The 19,211-nt window shown below is 40.0% G+C and overlaps 1 protein-coding gene across 1 annotated transcript in view; it reads left to right on the forward strand.

The window, feature by feature from the left end:
- The window catches only part of LOC126419852 (histidine protein methyltransferase 1 homolog), a 48,153-nt gene that overhangs the window by 19,080 nt on the left and 9,862 nt on the right, over positions 1-19,211 (forward strand). The window contains exon 4 of the mRNA XM_050087108.1: positions 10,561-10,676. Within this exon, the coding sequence (XP_049943065.1) occupies positions 10,561-10,676 (116 nt within the window). The remainder of the gene's footprint in view (positions 1-10,560; positions 10,677-19,211) is intronic.

Raw genomic sequence — 19,211 nt, forward strand, 5'->3', positions numbered from 1 at the left:
CCCTCTGCCTTTACCAGTGCCCTTGCGAATCTACACCAATGGCCCCATGAAGCAGGGTGGCATGTGTACCAGAACAAAACAGATAACTGTACTGTAGATACAGCCAGGACAGAGGAGTACGTGTGGAGAGGCCAGATTAACTCGAGGTTGCTGCAGAAGGGCAAGCGGCCTTTGCTGTATTTGCAGGAACAACAGTTTGAACCTACAGCCACTGCTTTTCCTGAGGTCGTGCAGCTCTACTGCAAGACTGGTCGTGCAGCTCTACTGCAAGACTTAATACTGATGACATTCTTTTGGATAAAATATTCCATGGTAAAATAGTTCCACATTCAGATCTCTGGGCAGGACTACTCAGAAGTATGTCATTGTGGGGAAAAAAAAAAAAACAACAACAACAACAACACTGGGAATCGATGAGTTGCAGTGTGAAGTGAGAGATCCATTAATTGTGGAGGTATGTTAGAGAATTTAAAAAGGGAAATAGATAGCTTGAACTTAGGTTTAGTGACAATTTTTGAAGTGCGATGGCAGGAAGACCATTACTTATGGTCAAACAATGGAAAATCCAGGATTGAATGTAACAATATTATGAGAAGGAAAGTTGCCACTCACCATAAAGCAGAGATGCTGAGTCACAGATAGACACAACAAAAAGACTCTCACAATAGCTTTCGGCCCTTAAGGCCTTCGTCGACAGTACACACACACACACACACACACACACACACACACACACACACACACACACACGCACGCACGCATATGTCTGTGTATTGTTGACGAAGGCCTTAACAGCCGAAAGCTAAAATTGTGAGAGTCTTTTTGTTGTGCCTATCTGCGACTCAGCATCTCCGTTGTATGATGAGTGACAACTTCCCTTCTCATATTATTACTTTTGGTCAGTTGAGCACAGGACCAAAAATACAAATTCGAATAGGGACAATGAAGGAGTAGGTCTGATAATGAATAACATAATTAATTCATTAGTGAAGGGAAGGAAGACATGAAGCCAACACCCACAGTCGTACAAGTTTATATGCCTACTTGCCCTGCAAATTATGAAGAGACTGAAAGAATATATTATGAGGTAAAATAAATTATTCAGATAGAGAAGACAAAAATTTGTGATGGGTGACTGGAATTCGATAGTAGGCAAAGGAAGAAGGAAAAATAGTAGGAGAACATAAACTGGGGGAAAGGAATGAAAGAGAAAGCCACCTGGTACAATTTTGCATAGAGAATAACTTAATTATTACTAACACTTGGTGTAAAAATCCTATATGAGGTGGAATCCAAAATTTTCAGGACTGTTGCTGCCATCTGGAAAGTAGGAGTAGTAGATCTTTGCACCACTAGGTGGCGAGAGCTGCATATCTGATGAGTCAGTGTGCTGAGTGGCATTCAGCTGGGAGGACATGTTGCGTGTCCACAGTGATTTCCGTAATACTCTGTGTTTGTTGTGTGGTGATAATACGATGGATCTGTGCAGATCTCGGGAAAAGTGCTGCGGAGACCCTTGCAATGATTCAACTGGATTTACGGTTATGACCCAGACACAAAGCAATAATTGTCCCAGTGGAAGATCCCGGGCTCTCCAAGACCCAAAAAAGAGAGACAGGTGAAGAGCAAAGTAAAGAGCATGATCATCATTTTCTTTGATACCAAGGGAATTGTGCACAAAGAATTCGTCCCTCTCAACCAAACAGTGAATTCCGCATACTACTGTGACGTTTTACAATGGCTCTGTGAAAACGTGTGGCGACGACGGCCCGAACTTTGGCGTCAGTATAACTGGCTGCTGCATCACGACAATGCGCCCTGTCACATGTCCTTGCTCTCCAGGACCTTTTTGGCAAAAAACAACATGGCGGTTGTACCCTACCCACCGTACTCACCAGATTTGACACCTCGCGACTTTGCGCTATTCCCGAAACTGAAACTCAAGTTGAAAGGCCATGGGTTTGACAATCTAGAGAGGATTCAAGAAGCATCGCTGGAGGTGATAAACACCCTCAAAGAACAGGACTTCCAGAAAACGTTTGACCAGTGGCAGAAGCGCTGGGACCTGTGTGTACATGAGGATGGGAACTACTTCGAGGGTGATGGTGACTGTTAGTCCAAAGGTAAGGTTTTCAACAGATGGTAGCACCAGTCCCGAAAATTTTGGATAGCACCTCATAAGAAGGTTGTATATGTGGAAGATGCCTGATGACCATGGAAGGTTTCAGATTCATTACATAATGGTAAGACAGAGATTTTGAAACTAGATGCTTAACTGAAGAACTTTTCCAGGGGCAGACATGGAATATGACCATAATTCATAGGTTATGAACTGCAGAGTGAAGCTGAAGAAATTATAAAATGTTGGGAAATTAAGAAGTTGGGCCATGGATAAATTGGGGCGGGGGGGGGGGGGGGACTAGAGGTTGTTGAGAGTTTCAGAGGGAACATTAGGCATATTTTGACTGAAACGGGGGGAAAGGAATACCGTAGAAGACAAATGAGTAACTTAGGCAGATGAAATAGTGAAGGCAATAGGAGATTAAATAGGTAAAAACACAAGGCGTAGCAGAAATCATTGGATAACAGAGGAAGTATTGAATTTAATTGGTAAAATTAAAAAATATTAAAATAGATCAAATCAATTAGGTTCAAGCTATTACATATATTTAAAAATGAGATTGACAGAAAATACAAAATAGAAAAACAGGAATGGATAAAGAACAAATACAAGGCTGCAGAATCATGCATGATTGGGGAAAGATAAGAGGCCACCTATTAGGAAATAAGAAAGAAATTTACAGAAAAGAGAAGCAGCTGTGTGAACATTAAGAACTCTCAATTTTGGTCAAGTTTTGCGAGGAGGATCTATACTGAAAATAAAGAGAGACATGTCTCCACTTTTTGTTAGACACTCCCTACTTTTCGAAAAAGTTGATGGCAGAAACTGTATTTTCAGTGATTGTCTAAAAACAACATTATTTATTAATATGATGTGGGGTCCAAAGTTAATAATGTTCAAGTTATTAATGTTTTTGTGTTTTCATGCTGTAGCTAGGGTACCTGTCATTCTACATGTCTAGCAGAGCGATATTGGTCGTTGAGCAGTTGAGGCATTAGACTACCAAACTGCTGGTCCTTGTTCAATCTTGGTCATGGCTTTCTACCCATCCGATAGCTTTTTCAGTGTCTCTGATAACATTCTGATCATCGGAATACTTTTCTTTGCATTTTTTTGAAGTAAAACATTATGAAATAAATATGTAAAATGTATTGACAGGTATTTTCATCATGATACATAGTACAAAAATACACCTAAAATATATAATTGCATAATCCTAGCTGATGGTTTATTCAAGAGTGTTCTTGCAATCAGTAGGGTGAATTGTCATAGAAACAGGCAAATCACAAATATTTCTTTCACCAAGTGCAATACATGAACGAAACCTTGCCACATTGACATTTTTTTCTGGTACAATGTGTGTAGAAAACTTATCTGAATCATGTTGCTAAAAACACATCCGTCAGATATCAATTTGTAAGTGTACCAAGCTTATAAAAGCACATCTCGAAAGACAGGCATGGACAACTGGTTATGGACCACAGCATGAATTTTGATGGCATCTCCCTATCTTGTAATACTCTGATCCGCTGTGATATTGCGTGATTTTGAAGTTGTGCAGCAAAATTCTTTGCCTGTTGGAAAAAATAAATATCACAATGTTGAGAAAGAGAGGTACATTTCAGTGGCATCACTTTCACGGTGTAGATGAGTTAAGCATCATCCTGTTGTAGCATGTAATGTCATGTGGTGAAAATAGTTGTCAGTACATTATATACACTTATATGGTTATAAATCACACATCCTGATGTTTTATTAAAAAAAAAAAAAGGGCAATGAAATGTATTCAAATTATCGGAATGTTATCAGATACACCAAAATAAATATCGAATAGAAAAAAGCTATGACCAAGAAGCAAACATGGAACTCGGCTTAACTGATGGTGGCTGAAGTAGAGATGATATAAAATGCAAATTTGCAATAGTAAGAGAAGCATTTCTGAAATAAGAGAAATTTGTTAATATTTAATATAAATTTGTGTGTTAGGGAGCCTGTTCTCAAGGTATCTGTCTGGAGTGTAGCTTTGTACAGAAGTGAAATACCGGGTGATCAAAAAGTCAGTATAAATTTGAAAACTTAATAAACCACAAAATAATGTAGATAGATAGGTAAAAATTGACACACATGCTGAGAATGACATGAGGTTTTATTGGGGGGGGGGGGGGGGGGACGAAGTTCACAAAATGTCCGACAGATGGCACTGGACAGCAAAACGTCAGTGACTGTGCATGACAAGCATGTATAAAAGGAGCTGTAATGAATGAGAGAATCAGATGCGGTAGCATTCGCAGCATGTTGACGATACCTGAAAAGGCACTTTCAGTGAAGCTGTATTATCAGAATGGGCAATGTGCTAGTTCAGCATTACGATCCTATCGCCATAGGAAGGGGATTCGAATGGGTAAAGGTCCGTTTAAAAATGCAGCTGTGGCAAGAATGATTTCGAAGTTCGAAGCCACGTGTTGTTTAGACGATAGACCCCGTTGCCGACCGAGCACAGGGCGTAATGCTGCTGAGACAGTTCAGGAAGAAATGGAGACTGTAGCGGGTTCGTCTATGCACGGGGAAGTCAGCACTCGTGCAGTCGCATATCGCACCGGCATTCCATACACTACTGCTTGGTTGGCACTGAGGCGTACCCTCCGATGCTATCCATACAAAATCCATCGGCATCATGAACTGTCACCTGACGATTTAGTGAAGTGGAGGGGATTTGCGGTGAGGGCATTTCAAAAGAAGGTGGAAGATGATGATTGGTTGAGTAATGCGTTGTGGACCGACGAAGCTCATTTCACACTCCGAGGGTCTGTCGACACCCACAACTGCAGAATTTGGGCTACCGAAAATCCTAGAACTGTCGTGGAAACTCCATTGCATGACAAGAAAGTCACGGCATGGGTTGGATTTACCACATCTAGTGTTCTGTTGCCTATTTTCTTTGAGGAAATGCATGATGCTGGTTTTGTAACTGCTACCGTGACGGGTAAGAGGTTCGCCGATATGTTACAGAATCGCATCATCCCCAGCCTGGCAGATAAACACCTGCTGGAATGTACGATGTTTATGCAGGATGGCGCTCCACCCCATATTGCTAGATGCGTGAAAGATCTCTTGTGTGCGTCGTTTGGTGATGATCATGTGCTCAGCCGCCACTTTCGTCATGCTTGGCCTCCCAGGTCCCCATACCTCAGTCCGTGCGATTATTGGCTTGGGGTTACCTGAAGTCGCAAGTGTATCGTGATCGACCGACATCTCTAGGGATGCTGAAAGACAACATCCGACGCCAATGCCTCACCATAACTCCGGACGTGCTTTACAGTGCTGTTCACAACATTATTCCTCGACTACAGCTACTGTTGAGGAATGATGGTGGACATATTGAGCATTTCCTGTAAAGAACATCATCTTTGCTTTGTCTTACTTTGTTATGCTGATTATTGCTATTCTGATCAGATGAAGCGCCATCTGTCGGACCTTTTTTGAACTTTTGTATTTTTTTGGTTCTAATAAAACCCCGTGTCATTCCAAGCATGTGTGTCAATTTGTACCTCTCTATCTACATTATTCCGTGATTTATTCAGTTTTCAAATTTATACTGACTTTTTGATCAGCCAGTATGTACAATAAGCAATTTAGACAAGGAGCAAATAGAAGCTTTTGAACTGTAGTATTACACAAGTATGCTGAAAGTTGAAATTGATGAAAAAAGAAATTTATGATACAGTTCTATTCAGTACCTCCACATCAGTTATGTGATCTAACCATCTTTTCCAGCATTCTTCTGTAGCACCACATTTTGATAGCTTTTATTCTCCTCCTGTCTAAACTATTTATTGTCCACGTTTCACTTCCATACATGGCTACACTCCATACGAATACTTTCAGAACAGACTTCCTGACATCTAAATTGATGTTAACAAATTTCTCTTCTTCAGAAACGCTTTCCTTGCCATTGCCATTCTACATTTTATATCCTCTCTACTTCAACCATTGTCAGTTATTTTGCTCCCCAAATAGCAAAACTCATCTACTACTTGAAGTGTCTCATTTCATAATCTAAATCCCCCAGCATCACTTGATTTAATTCTACTGCATTTCATTACCCTTGTTTTTCTTTTGTTGATGTTCATCTTATATCCTCCTATCAAGACACTGATCATTCCATTCAACTGCACTTCCAGGTCTCTGTCTCTGACAGAATTACAATGTCATCAGCAAACCTCAAAGTTTTTATTTCTTCTCAATGGATTTTAATTCCTACTCCAAATTTATTTTTATTTTGTTTCCTTTACTGCTTGCTCAATATATAGACTGAATAACATCGAGGATAGGCTACAACCCTGTCTCACTCCCTTCCCAACCACAGCTTCCCTTTCATGCCCCTTGACTCGTATAACTGCCGTCTGGTTTCTGTACAAACTGTGAATAGCCTTTCGTTCCCTGTATTTGACCCCTGCCACCTTCAGAATTTGAAAGAGAGTATTCCTGTCAACATTGTCATAAGCTTTCTCTAAGTCTACAAATGTTAGAAATGTAGGTTTGCCTTTCCTTAATCTACCTTCTAAGATAAATCATAGTATCAGAATTGCCTCATGTGTTCCAACATTTCTACGGAATCCAAACTGATCTTCCCCAATGTTGGCTTCTACCGGTTTTTCCATTCATCTGTAAAGAATTCGTGTTAGTATTTTGCAGCCATGATTTATTAAACTGAAAGTTGGGTAATTTTCACACCTGTAAACACCTGCTGTCTTTGGGGTTTGAATTATTATATTCTTCTTGAAGTCTGAGGGTATTTCACCTTTCTCATACATCTTGTGCACCAAATGGTAGAGTTTTGTCACGGCTAGCTGTCCCAAGGCCAGTAGTTCTAATAGAAGAATGTCTACTCCCAGGGCCTTGTTTTGACTTGGGTATTTCAGTGCTCTGTCAAATTCTTCACGCAGCATCATATCTCCCATCTCATCTTCATCTACGCCCTCTTCCATTTCCATAATATTGCCCTCAATTACATCGCCCTTGTATAGACCCTCTATATACTTCCACCTTCCTGCTTTCCCTTCTTTGCTTACAACTGGTTTTCCATCTGAGCTTTTGATATTCATACAAGTGGTTCTCTATCCTCCGAAGGTCTCTTTAATTTTCCTAAAGGCAGTATCTATCTTACCCCTAGTGATATATGCCTCTATGTCCTTATATTTGTCCTCTAGCCATGCCTTCTTAGCCATTTTTCACCTCCTGTTGATCTCATTTTTGTTTTCCTTTGCCGGCCGCGGTGGTCTCGCGGTTAAGGCGCTCAGTCCGGAACCGCGCGACTGCCACGGTCGCAGGTTCGAATCCTGCCTCGGGCATGGATGTGTGTGATGTCCTTAGGTTAGTTAGGTTTAAGTAGTTCTAAGTTCTAGGGGACTGATGACCACAGAAGTTAAGTCCCATAGTGCTCAGAGCCATTTGAACCATTTTTTGTTTTCCTTTTCACCTACTTCGTTTACTGTAGTTTTATATTTTATCCTTTCATCAAGTAAATTCAATATCTCTTCTGTTACCCAAGGATTTCTACTAGTTCTCATTTTTTTATCTACATGATCCCCTGCTGCCTTTACTATTTCATATCTCAAAGTTACCCATTCTTCTTGTACTGTACTTCTTTTCCCCATTCTTGTCAATCGTTCCCTAATGTTCTCTCTGAAACTCTTTACAATCTCTGGTTCCTTCAGTTTATGCAGATCCCATCTCCTTAAATTCCCATCTTTTTACAGTTTCTTCAGTTTCAATCTACAGATCATAACCAAAAAATTGCAGTCAGAGTCTACATCTGCCCCTGGAAACTGAAACCTTCCATTATCTCCAGGCCTCTTCCACGTATATAACCTTTTATGATTCTTAAACCAAGTATTAGCTATGATTAAGTTGTACTCTGCGCAAAATTCTACCAGGCAGCTTACTCTTTCATTCCTTACACCCAGTTCATATTTACCTACTACTTTTCCTTCTCTTCCTTTTCCTACTATCAAATTCCAGGCCCCCATGAGTATTAAATTTTCATCTCCCTTAAGTATCTGAATAATTTCTTTTACACATCATACATTTCTTCAATTTCTTCATCATCTGCGGAGCTAGCTGGCATATAAACTTGTACTACTGTGGTAGATGTGGGCTTCGTGTCGATCTTGGCTACAATAATGTGTTCACTATGCTGTTTGCTGTAGCTTACCCACACTCCTGTTTTTTATTCATTATTAAACCTACTCTTGCATTACCCATTTTGAATTTTGTATCTTGTTCTTTCTACCACCAGACTTCACTAATTCCCACTATATCTAATGTATCCATTTCCCTTTTTAAATTTTCTAACCTATCTGACCTATTAAGGGATCTGAAATTCCACACTCCAGTCCATAGAACGCCAGTTTTCTTTCTCCGGATAACGACATCCTCCTGAGTAGTTCCTGCTCGGAGATCCGAACGGGGGACTATTTTACCGCTGGAATATTTTACCCAAGAGGACACCACCATCATTTAACCATACTGTAAAGCTGCATTCCCTTGGGAAAAATTATGGCTGTAGTTTCCCCTTGCTTTCAGTTGTTCACAATACCAGCACATTAGGCCCGTTTTGGTTAACGTTATAAGGCCAGATCAGTCAATCATTCAGACTATTGCCCCTGCAACTACTGAAATATTTGCTGCCCCTCTCCAGGAACCACAAGTTTGTCTGGCCTCTCAACAAATACACCTCCATTGTAGTTGCACCTATAGTATCACTGAGGCAGGCAAGCCTCCCCACAGCTTAATATGTCTGAAATTAGCTCTCAGGTTGAAACTGTGTGCCAGACTAGATCCTATACCCTTGCTTTATGTGTGCAGCACTCTCACTAAGCTATTGAACAGTGAGTCACAACCCAAGGGCAGATGCACTGCCCACAGAAGCCACTAATCTGAATTTAATTTACAGGCCAGCAAGCAATTGTTATGGCAGGAAGATTCATAACAGTTTAAATTCTGGTGCAGAGTGAATTGTTCCCTCTCATAATACTATGCCATGGGTGGTACTGTACGTACTATATGTACTATACACTTTATGGTAGGTTGTCAGAATACAGTTATGAATAACTTTTAATCACCCTATTGCCACTGTGTAATGCATGCACCATATATTTTGGAGCTGAAAAATCAATGTATTGTTATATCACAGAAAATTTTGAGTGTGCTGTTATAACAACTCTGTGATAAAGTTATACTTGGAGCCTAAAGATTATCACATACATCTTCTTTCATTTGAGTCATTTGAAATGTGCTGCAAACATATTGATCATACCACCTGTAGCAGCAAATTCAGTATAATAAGTGCAAGAAATGACCCTTTTTGCCTAACTGATTACAGGAAAATCATTATTCTCCCAACTATATTCTTGAGATCAGAAAGCAAAATATTTTAATAGCCCAGTCAATTAATGTTCAAAGGAAATGATTGACATAGACAGATGTGCATTGCAAACGACTTTTAGATGGAATATTTGCCTCCAGAGCCAAGTGGCTAGCGTCGCTGCCTTCAATGCTAAATGAACCGGTTCTATTCCCAGTATTTACATGGATTTTTCTGAGGTAGAGAGGTCTGGAACAGGGTCCACTTTGCCAGATGGGGAGCTGCTAGAATAAAGAAGCACTGGTATCATAAGTATTCATCTAGTGGTGATAATGGCTGAATGTATCGATGATGACATGCTGATCACAATATCCCATGAAAATAGATCACTCCTTGTACTGCCTTCTAGATGTCAGTTGGCATGTTGGAACAGGCCTAATGCCTAATCTGTGAGTGGTGTTTGCATTTTATATTTGGTTTTGTGTTTAAAATACACATTACTATATTTAATATGCACGATGAACTAAAATCTTTTTAATATCCAGTATTAGTGATCTTCATATATGCATCACTCACGAGTCAGACATCAGCATTTTTGTTTGTAGCAGCAGTAAAATTATCCTTCAACTTTGTCCACATCAGGTTTGAGTAAACAGTACTACTCTTCCGGTTGATTGAGTGCTATGAAACAAAGGCTGCTCCATTTTATATGTCTATGAAAACTTGATTGGAATTTCTTCAGTGGTAAAAATAAATAAATAACAAAAATTTAAAAAAAAATGAAATTGGAGGCTCTGTTGCTTTTCTAGTTATACAGTCCTTACTCTTTGTGTCTGTATTGTATAGCCTTACCAGTTTTATTGTTTTATAAATTATGGATGTATAAATTCTGGGGGGTTCACTGCTAAAATCTACTATTTAACCAGAGCATGGCTTTCAGTGTCGCATATATTCATTTCTGGCAGACAGTACATTATGTCTGTGGGCAGGGATAGTTGTTGCTAAGGTTTGTGTATTCCTCTTTGCTTGAAACAGAAAAGAATATGTGTGAATTTCCTTATCATACTTTCAGATATTTAGCAGGAAAAACATATTATTTTGGAGTGGGTGGTAGTCTGAGACAGTTTGAAAGTATGTTGTGCTCTGCTGGTGACTTAGTTAGTGAAACTTGCTGGAAAAGCTCAGATGGTGAGTACTAATAAATAAAAATAATGATCCAAAAACATTTAAATTAGTTATAACTGGAATGGCATCTCGTGTAGAGTTCTTGTTTAATATTCTGTATTTATTCTGATTTTACGAGTCCATTCACTGAGTATGAGATTCAACTCTGCTAGAGTGTGAGTAATGTTAGCAATAAAAATTTCAATAGAGTAGATACCATTTCTAAATTATTTTCCATGCCTCCTTTTACACTGCTGTATTCAGAGCATTTGATGCACACCAATGAGCTCATAGAGGGTGAACACTGTAGCATGGGGAATTATAGTCTTTGTGAGGATATCTTGTTCAGTCATTTAATCTTAGATGGTTGATTATAGATGCCTAATGTAGTGTTTGTAGCAACAAAAAGAAACATTGTGTCTAGTGACAGTGACATCACATGGGCAAGAATAACAGGCGTCAGTTAATTTAGATTAATAATCGTATGTTATGCTGACATAGTTGGATCTTTCTGGTTACAAGCAGTCTCATTCTTTTTGAGTGTGTTACCAAAGAGACAATGGTCACCTAAAACAAAAGTTCTGCCAGAAAGTTACAAGAATAAATGTTTTTTGTAGAACTAATTGTCGCTAACATCCTGCGTAAAAGATGAACTCAGAACACGCAGTTAAACATGATAAATGCAGATGTGTTGTTACAGTTTGCATACATGCTAAATCATATTGTACAAAAACATAAATCAAGTAAAGAAATAAAAGATGACAAACACCAGCCATGGTTTAATTCTAAAATTTGGACACTGTTGTGAAAAGAAAGATTTGCTACACTCTTGCAATGAAAGAGAACGTAGGCAGATGATGAAGAAAATAGCTGATTAAGAAAACAAAATGATAACTTGCGGATCCTTAAGTAAATGGCTGTGCATAGATCCTACAATAATTTTTCACAGTCTGCTCCTATTGAAAGCCCTACCAGAAAATTCTGGAAGTTCTAGTCCTGTGTAAAGTCAGCAAATGAATGCAATGCTTCCTTAGAGTTTCGCAAGAATAGTCTGGTATTAAAACTTAAAACAACAGACACAGCGCTTCGATAATAATATATGATTTTAAAATGTGTTCTCACACTGCTCATGCCTTAGTTTTCTTATTGTCCGCACTGAGTTTCTAAGGTATTGCAAAAGAGTCTACTGGAAGAATGGAAAGAGGGTCATGGCAGCAGTAGTGCTGTTAGAACATATTATGTGAGTAACTGCAGAAACTGAGAAATATTTATCTGAATATGAAAGAATCGAAATTTTGGAATCCCATCATGTGCATATAAATTGTTGATTTAATGCACAGGAGACTCGACTATACAGAGTATTAGGGGCATAGGTACAGATAGTTTGATCACTGGTAACTTAATATGTGTCCATTTCAGTGTGTTAATTGTCTTTTTTTTTTTTGCCCCCTGCATCTAACGGTCTTCTCGCAAACACATCACATAATTTGCTACCTAATGATCCTGCACTGTTGTAACTGCACCACATTATGGACTATTCCTGTCAGTATAGGCTTCATTTTGCGTCCATATGGCCACACTTCAATACCTGACCTGCTGCCCAGTGGAAGGTAAACATTAATGGCTTGCTTGTGCCACCTGTACTTTGAAGTACTAACCAACATACAAACTGTTATAACTTCAAGTTGAACAAATATATTTCAAGGAAGGCGCAATACATGAAAGTCACAGAGTAAGCCGTGTGTACACTTTAACAGTCAAATCATAACTGAGTCCAAGTCTAGCAGCCACTGGCTGGCTGGCCGCTTAGGTGGCGCTGCTGCTGCATGGCTGGAAGACAGCACCGCACGTAGAGGACGCACGTAACTGCGCGGCGGCACTTTGAAAAATCGGCAAGTAACAACACAAACATACTATGCTTAATAGCTACGGTTATTAGTCTACAAATTAAGTAAATGGTGATGTGATGTTGCTCAATAAACTGTCCCTTGTCATCAGTACAAATATCTGCACTTATAGCCCTAACACCATGTATAATTGAGGCATAGAAAGTCAAAAAATCTGAAACATAATCTTAATGTACAATTATCAGTACAAGTTTATTTCATTACTATACAAAGAAACTTTATCACCATATAAAATTCTGTGACTGAATAATATTGTTACACACGGAGAGCAAGTAATTTTCTTTTCAGCAAACCTAATTCCATACTCTGAAAGTTTTTCACTTTTAATTTTCTATAAATTTTCATAGCCAAGCGGAGACTAAGATTAGAGTTTTAAATCATTAGGTAGTAAATTGGAATTAATCTTGTATCTACCATCATACATATGCTGAAAAGGGTTTCCTGTAAATAACTCAGGATTGTTAAGTATAAATATAAATAAATGGAATAGTTAAAATATTAAGAGTCAGCATGAATCACTAGTCTTAATATTACACATGTGTGTCATAATAAAACAATAGAAGCTCCAGGTTGGAATATCAACAATATTAGGAAAAGGAAATAATCTGTCTTTTTCCTGTTATTGTTGATATTTATAAGAACAGGATTTTGTAGTAGTAATATCCTATTTCCACTACCTGCATTCCCCCCAAAAGATTATTCTGTATCTTACAACGGATTTACAGTAGCTGTGATAAACAATTTTTATAATGTCCATGTCAACTGCATGTCCTAGGACAGTTTTGTAATTGCAAATGCAAGACTTTAACTTGTTTGACAAGTAGGTTATGTGAGAAGACCACGATAAATTATTTTCTAAGATATATCTCCAGCAATTTTACAGAATCTAAGTTCCTGATTTGTACAGGTAATTTGGGAGTTATATGATTTTGATTGTTTAGTTTTAAACTGTGTTTTTTGGGTCTTTGCCATGTTTAATTTTAATCCAATTAGGGTAGACCAATGCTCTAAGCTGTTTAGGGTGTCAATGACTCCTTCTGTGATCTAACTTCCAATGAGTGCAGGTGTGTCATCTGCAAATAAAACTGAGTGGGATGCTATATTTTGAGGTAAATCATTTAAATGAAACAAAAATAGGATTCGGCATTGTTGTAGTTAGGTATAAATACAACACGAGCAGTAGACTGAACATAACTTTATTCCACTTGAACACAGTATTCCTTTTTGGACGACTTAGCACTGTCACATATGGCCTTTTGAAAGTACGCACACGTGACACAACCTTCCTCCTCTTTTAGAAAGATCACAGATTCTTAAGATGTCCATGCTGTCTTCCTCATCCACTGGGCTCTGGCTAACATAGCGTGCTGCAATGTAAGTGTTCGGTCTGAACTGCTTCGGTCATGTACACATTCTTTACCCTCGTTCACATGTCAAACCATATGGCAACACCAGCAATGCCAGGGCAGTTTCCATGTTGACATCGGGCATTGCCTCTGATGATGGTGCTCGTGGTGCTGATGATACTGGCATCAGTTGCTTAGGGACAGGTGACAGAACTGCTGGTTCGGCTACCGAGAACAGATGCCCTCACTCACACGGGAGTGAAGAACTGGCAGGAGCAGGTGATGTGACGCTCAATGTGGACGGGCTTGGAGGCAATGGTGTGACATCAGGGGGTGCCTGACTGTCCATGTGAAGGCGAAGCTGATCATGGTGTCTCAAGCATAGTCTGTCCTCCATACGATCCAGATAGCCACATCCAGCCAGAAGAGCCACGGTGGCTGCACAGGTTAATGTCTAGATGGAGGGTGCAGAAGGTGTAGCAGTGTCCTTGGCTGATGCCCATGGAGTAGCTCTGCCCGGGCTCTTCTCGCCAAATGGTGTGAAGTGGTAGCAGTATGAGGAGAGAAACCAATCTGAGGCAACATACTCTTTTATTTGAGTTTTGAATGTTTGCACTAGCCGTTCTGTCTCAACGTTAGATTCAGGATGGAATGGTGGGGCGAGGATGTGACAGATACCACGGGAATCACAAAATGCCGCAAACTCTTGCAATGAAAATTTTGGACCATTATCAGACACTAATGTAGTGGGCAAGCCTTTGAGTAAAAAAAATTTGGACAAGGCTGTGACGGTGGCAGCTGTGGATGTGGAGACACGATGAATAACATATGGAAAATGAGAATACGCATCGACAAACAACAGGCAGTAAGCATTCAGAAAATGGTTGGCGAAGTCCACTTGTATATGGTCCCATGCATTGCACGGTATCAGTCAAGGAGACAACAATGCCCCGGGAGCTGCTTGGTGTGTCGTACACTGTGAACAGGAGGCAACCAGGCGGTAACATCACTGTCCAAGCTGGGCTTGCGCCATAGGGTGGTAGGGTTTCGGGTTCCGCTGGATAGGTCAGGAGTCCACTACACACAGCAGGTGGCTACACGGGTAGCAGGGGTTGTGTGGCGTGGACTGGGCAGTTTTTTAGGTTAGATGGCCTCGGGCAAGTACAGAAAGGGCAACAGCCTCAAAGGGTGAGGGGCAAAGTCAGGACATGCGGGGATCAAGCAGCAATCAGCATTGTAATTGTAAACTGTCGAAGCTGCATTGGTAAAGTACCGGAACTTCAAGCGCTGATAGAAAGCACCAAAGCTGAAATCGTTATAGGTACGGAAAGCTGGCTGAAGCCAGAGATAAATTCTCCTGAAATTTTTACAAAGGCACAGACGGTGTTTAGAAAGGATAGATTGCACGCAACTGGTGGTGGCGTGTTTGTCGCTGTTAGTAGTAGTTTATCCTGTAGTGAAGTAGAGGTGGATAGTTCCTGTGAATTATTATGGGTGGAGGTTACACTCAACAACCTAGCTAGGTTAGTAATTGGCTCCTTTTACCAACCTCCCGACTCAGCAGCATTAGTGGCAGAACAACTGAGAGAAAATCTGGAATGCATTTCACATAAATTTTCTCAGCATGTTGTAGTCTTACTAGGCTACTCCTGGGAGCGAAGCCAGCCACCTTGACGCTGTGATCATGTGTGGACCACTGTGACCTTCTCTTCCTTCTGCGAACTATTTGAAGTTCAGTGTGGAGGAGAAGGTTGGATTGCTGATACCTCACACCATGACTCAGTTTGGTTACCCAAAGCACCTCGAATGACTGTGCAATATCTAAAACCTTGGAGAGGGATGGGTTTCCACCCTAGAGGCGTTGCTTTCGCAGCTCACGATCCGGAACTAAACAAATGATAGCATCTCTCACCATCTGATCAGCATACAACTCCTTATGCTGCAGAGTGAAAATCTCATTCTGGAAACTCCTTATGCACATCGGACACAAAACAACGATTAAGACTTAACTCATGTAGTTCAGCCGCCCACGCTCAATAGGACTGATGTGGTTGCTTCCTACAGCGGTAAACTCAGCCCGGGATCCGAAGATATGGGTGGGCTTACAGTAGTATTTTGAAAGAAGTTCATACATTTGATCAATCACTAAAGAAGAAGGATCCTGCAAAGGAGAAAGTTGACATAGGACTTGATACATTCTTGGTGATACCCATGAAAGGTACAAGGCATGACATAAAATAGCATCAGTAATCCCACAAGCTTGAAGGTGTTTCTGGTATGCATTGCAGACGTTTCTGGTATGCATCCCATTCCTCAACAGACTAATCGTATGTAGATAAGGGAGGCAGATAAAGCATGGGTGCTGTGGAGGGCAAAACAGCAGGTGACACAGACTGAGCAGTGTGCCGATTAGATAAAACAGAAGCCAATGATCAAAGTACCTGAGTTTTGTCCAGCACCCATGATTGGTGGTGCAATGCCATGTCAAATGAGTCTTGCTGTTCGACCAACTGACATAAAATGTCCTCTGTAACACCATCAGCCATTGTTAGAATAAATGGAGGACCAACCAGAGCAGAAATTTGCATGGAGATTGGGACCATACTCATCACCAATCGTGTTGTAATTAGGTATAAGTGCAACACAACCAGTAGACTGAACACAACTTTATTCCAGGGAAGCATTAACAACTAAACACAGTATTTAAGTAACATTCAGAAGGAACCAATTGTGTTCATTAAGAGCTGTAGCAATACACGTAGATAACTGAGGTCGAACATAGTTCGGATAGCCTTAAATAGACTGGGGCCCATGGTGGGCTCTGATGGTGAACCCCCACCCATAAACAAAAGTCTGTGCACCTTTTGTGGATGACATAGCACTGCCACATGCGCGGGCTTTTTAAAGTATGCACATGCATCACTGGAGACATAGAATGGAACTTTTGAGGGTCCCCATGAAATAATTTTCCAGTCTGAGAAATAACTTCTTACACCTGATATTACAACACTACTTTGCTTTCTATCTATTGAATATGATTTGACCCATTTCACTATTGTTAATTCCATATCTTCCTAATTTATGGAATAGTAGGAACTGGTTTACACAGTCATAATCCTTTGTAAGGTTACAGAAAATTCCTGGCTTTTTGGGCCTTGTCCAAAAATAAACAAATTTTCTCAGAGAATTTTTTGATTACTCTTATTGTACTCTTCCCTTTCTGGATGCTGCACAAATTTAATGTGATGATATTAGATTTTGCCATGAAATTTAGGATCTCAGTTGCAACAATTTTTTCAAGTACTTGGAGGAGCTTTACTGGTTGGTAGCTCACTGCATCTTCCTTTGCGCATAGTTTAGAGCATCTGGGACACATTCTGCATCAAATGACTGACTAATTATTACAGACAGGGGTTCTGATTTTAAACTAGGAACTATTTTAATTATTCTAGTGGGTATTGAAATTGAAGAGGTGGACATTATCTAGGTAACATGTTACATCAACATCTCATTCTGATATATTTGTTGTTGTGGTCTTCAGTCCTGAGACTGGTTTGATGCAGCTCTCCATGCTACTCTATCCTGTGCAAGCTTTTTCATCTCCCAGTACCTACTGCAACCTACATCCTTCTGAATCTGCTTAGTGTATTCATCTCTTGGTCTCCCTCTACAATTTTTACTCTCCACGCTGCCCTCCAATACTAAATTGGTGATCCCTTGATGCCTCAGAACATGTCCTACCAACCGATCCCTTCTTCTGGTCAAGTTGTGCCACAAACTTCTCTTCTCCCCAATCCTATTCAATACTTCCTCATTAGTTATGTGATCTACCCATCTAATATTCAGCATTCTTCTGTAGCACCACATTTCGAAAGCTTCTATTCTCTTCTTGTTTGGACTATTTATCGTCCATGTTTCACTTCCATACATGGCTACACTCCATACAAATACTTTCAGAAATGACTTCCTGACACTTAAATCTATACTCGATGTTAACAAATTTCTCTTCTTCAGAAACGCTTTCCTTGCCATTGCCAGTCTACATTTTATATCCTCTCTACTTCGACCATCATCAGTTATTTTGCTCCCAAATAGCAAAACTCCTTTACTACTTTAAGTGTCTCATTTCCTAATCTAATTCCCTCAGCATCACCCGACTTAATTAGATTACATTCCATTATCCTTGTTTTGCTTTTGTTGATGTTCATCTTATATCCTCCTTTCAAGACACTGTCCATTCCATTCAACTGCTCTTCCAAGTCCTTTGCTGTCTCTGACAGAATTACAATGTCATCGGCGAACCTCAGAGTTTTTATTTCTTCTCCATGAATTTTAATACCTACTCCAAATTTTTCTTTTGTTTCCTTTACTGCTTGCTCAATATACAGATTGAATAACATCGGGGAGAGGCTACAACCCTGTCTTACTCCCTTCCCAACCACTGCTTCCCTTTCATGTCCCTCGACTCTTATAACTGCCATCTGGTTTCTGTACAAATTGTAAATAGCCTTTCGCTCCCTGTATTTTACCCCTGCCACCTTTAGAATTTGAAAGAGAGTATTCCAGTCAACATTGTCAAAAGCTTTCTCTAAGTCTACGAATGCTAGAAACGTAGGTTTGCCTTTCCTTAATCTTTCTTCTAAGATTAGTCTTAAGGTGAGTATTGCCTCACGTGTTCCAGTGTTTCTACGGAATCCAAACTGATCTTCCCCGAGGTCGGCGTCTACTAGTTTTTCCATTCGTCTGTAAAGAATTCGTGTTAGTATTTTGCAGCTGTGACTTATTAAACTGGTAGTTCGGTAATTTTCACATCTGTCAACACCTGCTTTCTTTGGGATTGGAATTATTATATTCTTCTTGACGTCTGAGGGTATTTCGCCTGTTTCATACATCTTGCTCACCAGATGGTAGAGTTTTGTCAGGACTGGCTCTGCCAAGACCGTCAGTAGTTCCAGTGGAATGTTGTCTACTCCGGGGGCCTTGTTTCGACTCAGGTCTTTCAGTGCTCTGTCAAACTCTTCACGCAGTATCATATCTCCCATTTCATCTTCATCTACATCCTCTTCCATTTCCATAATATTGTCCTCAAGTACATCACCCTTGTATAGACCCTCTATATACTCCTCCCACCTTTCTGCTTTCCCTTCTTTGCTTAGAACTGGGTTTCCATCTGAGCTCTTGATATTCATACAAGTTGTTCTCTTATTTCCAAAGGTCTCTCTAATTTTCCTGTAGGCAGTATCTATCTTACCCCTAGTGAGATAGGCCTCTACATCCTTACATTTGTCCTCTAGCCATCCCTGCTT

The sequence above is a fragment of the Schistocerca serialis genome, chromosome 9 (assembly GCF_023864345.2).
Source record: "Schistocerca serialis cubense isolate TAMUIC-IGC-003099 chromosome 9, iqSchSeri2.2, whole genome shotgun sequence".
Taxonomy (NCBI): Eukaryota; Metazoa; Arthropoda; class Insecta; order Orthoptera; family Acrididae; genus Schistocerca; species Schistocerca serialis.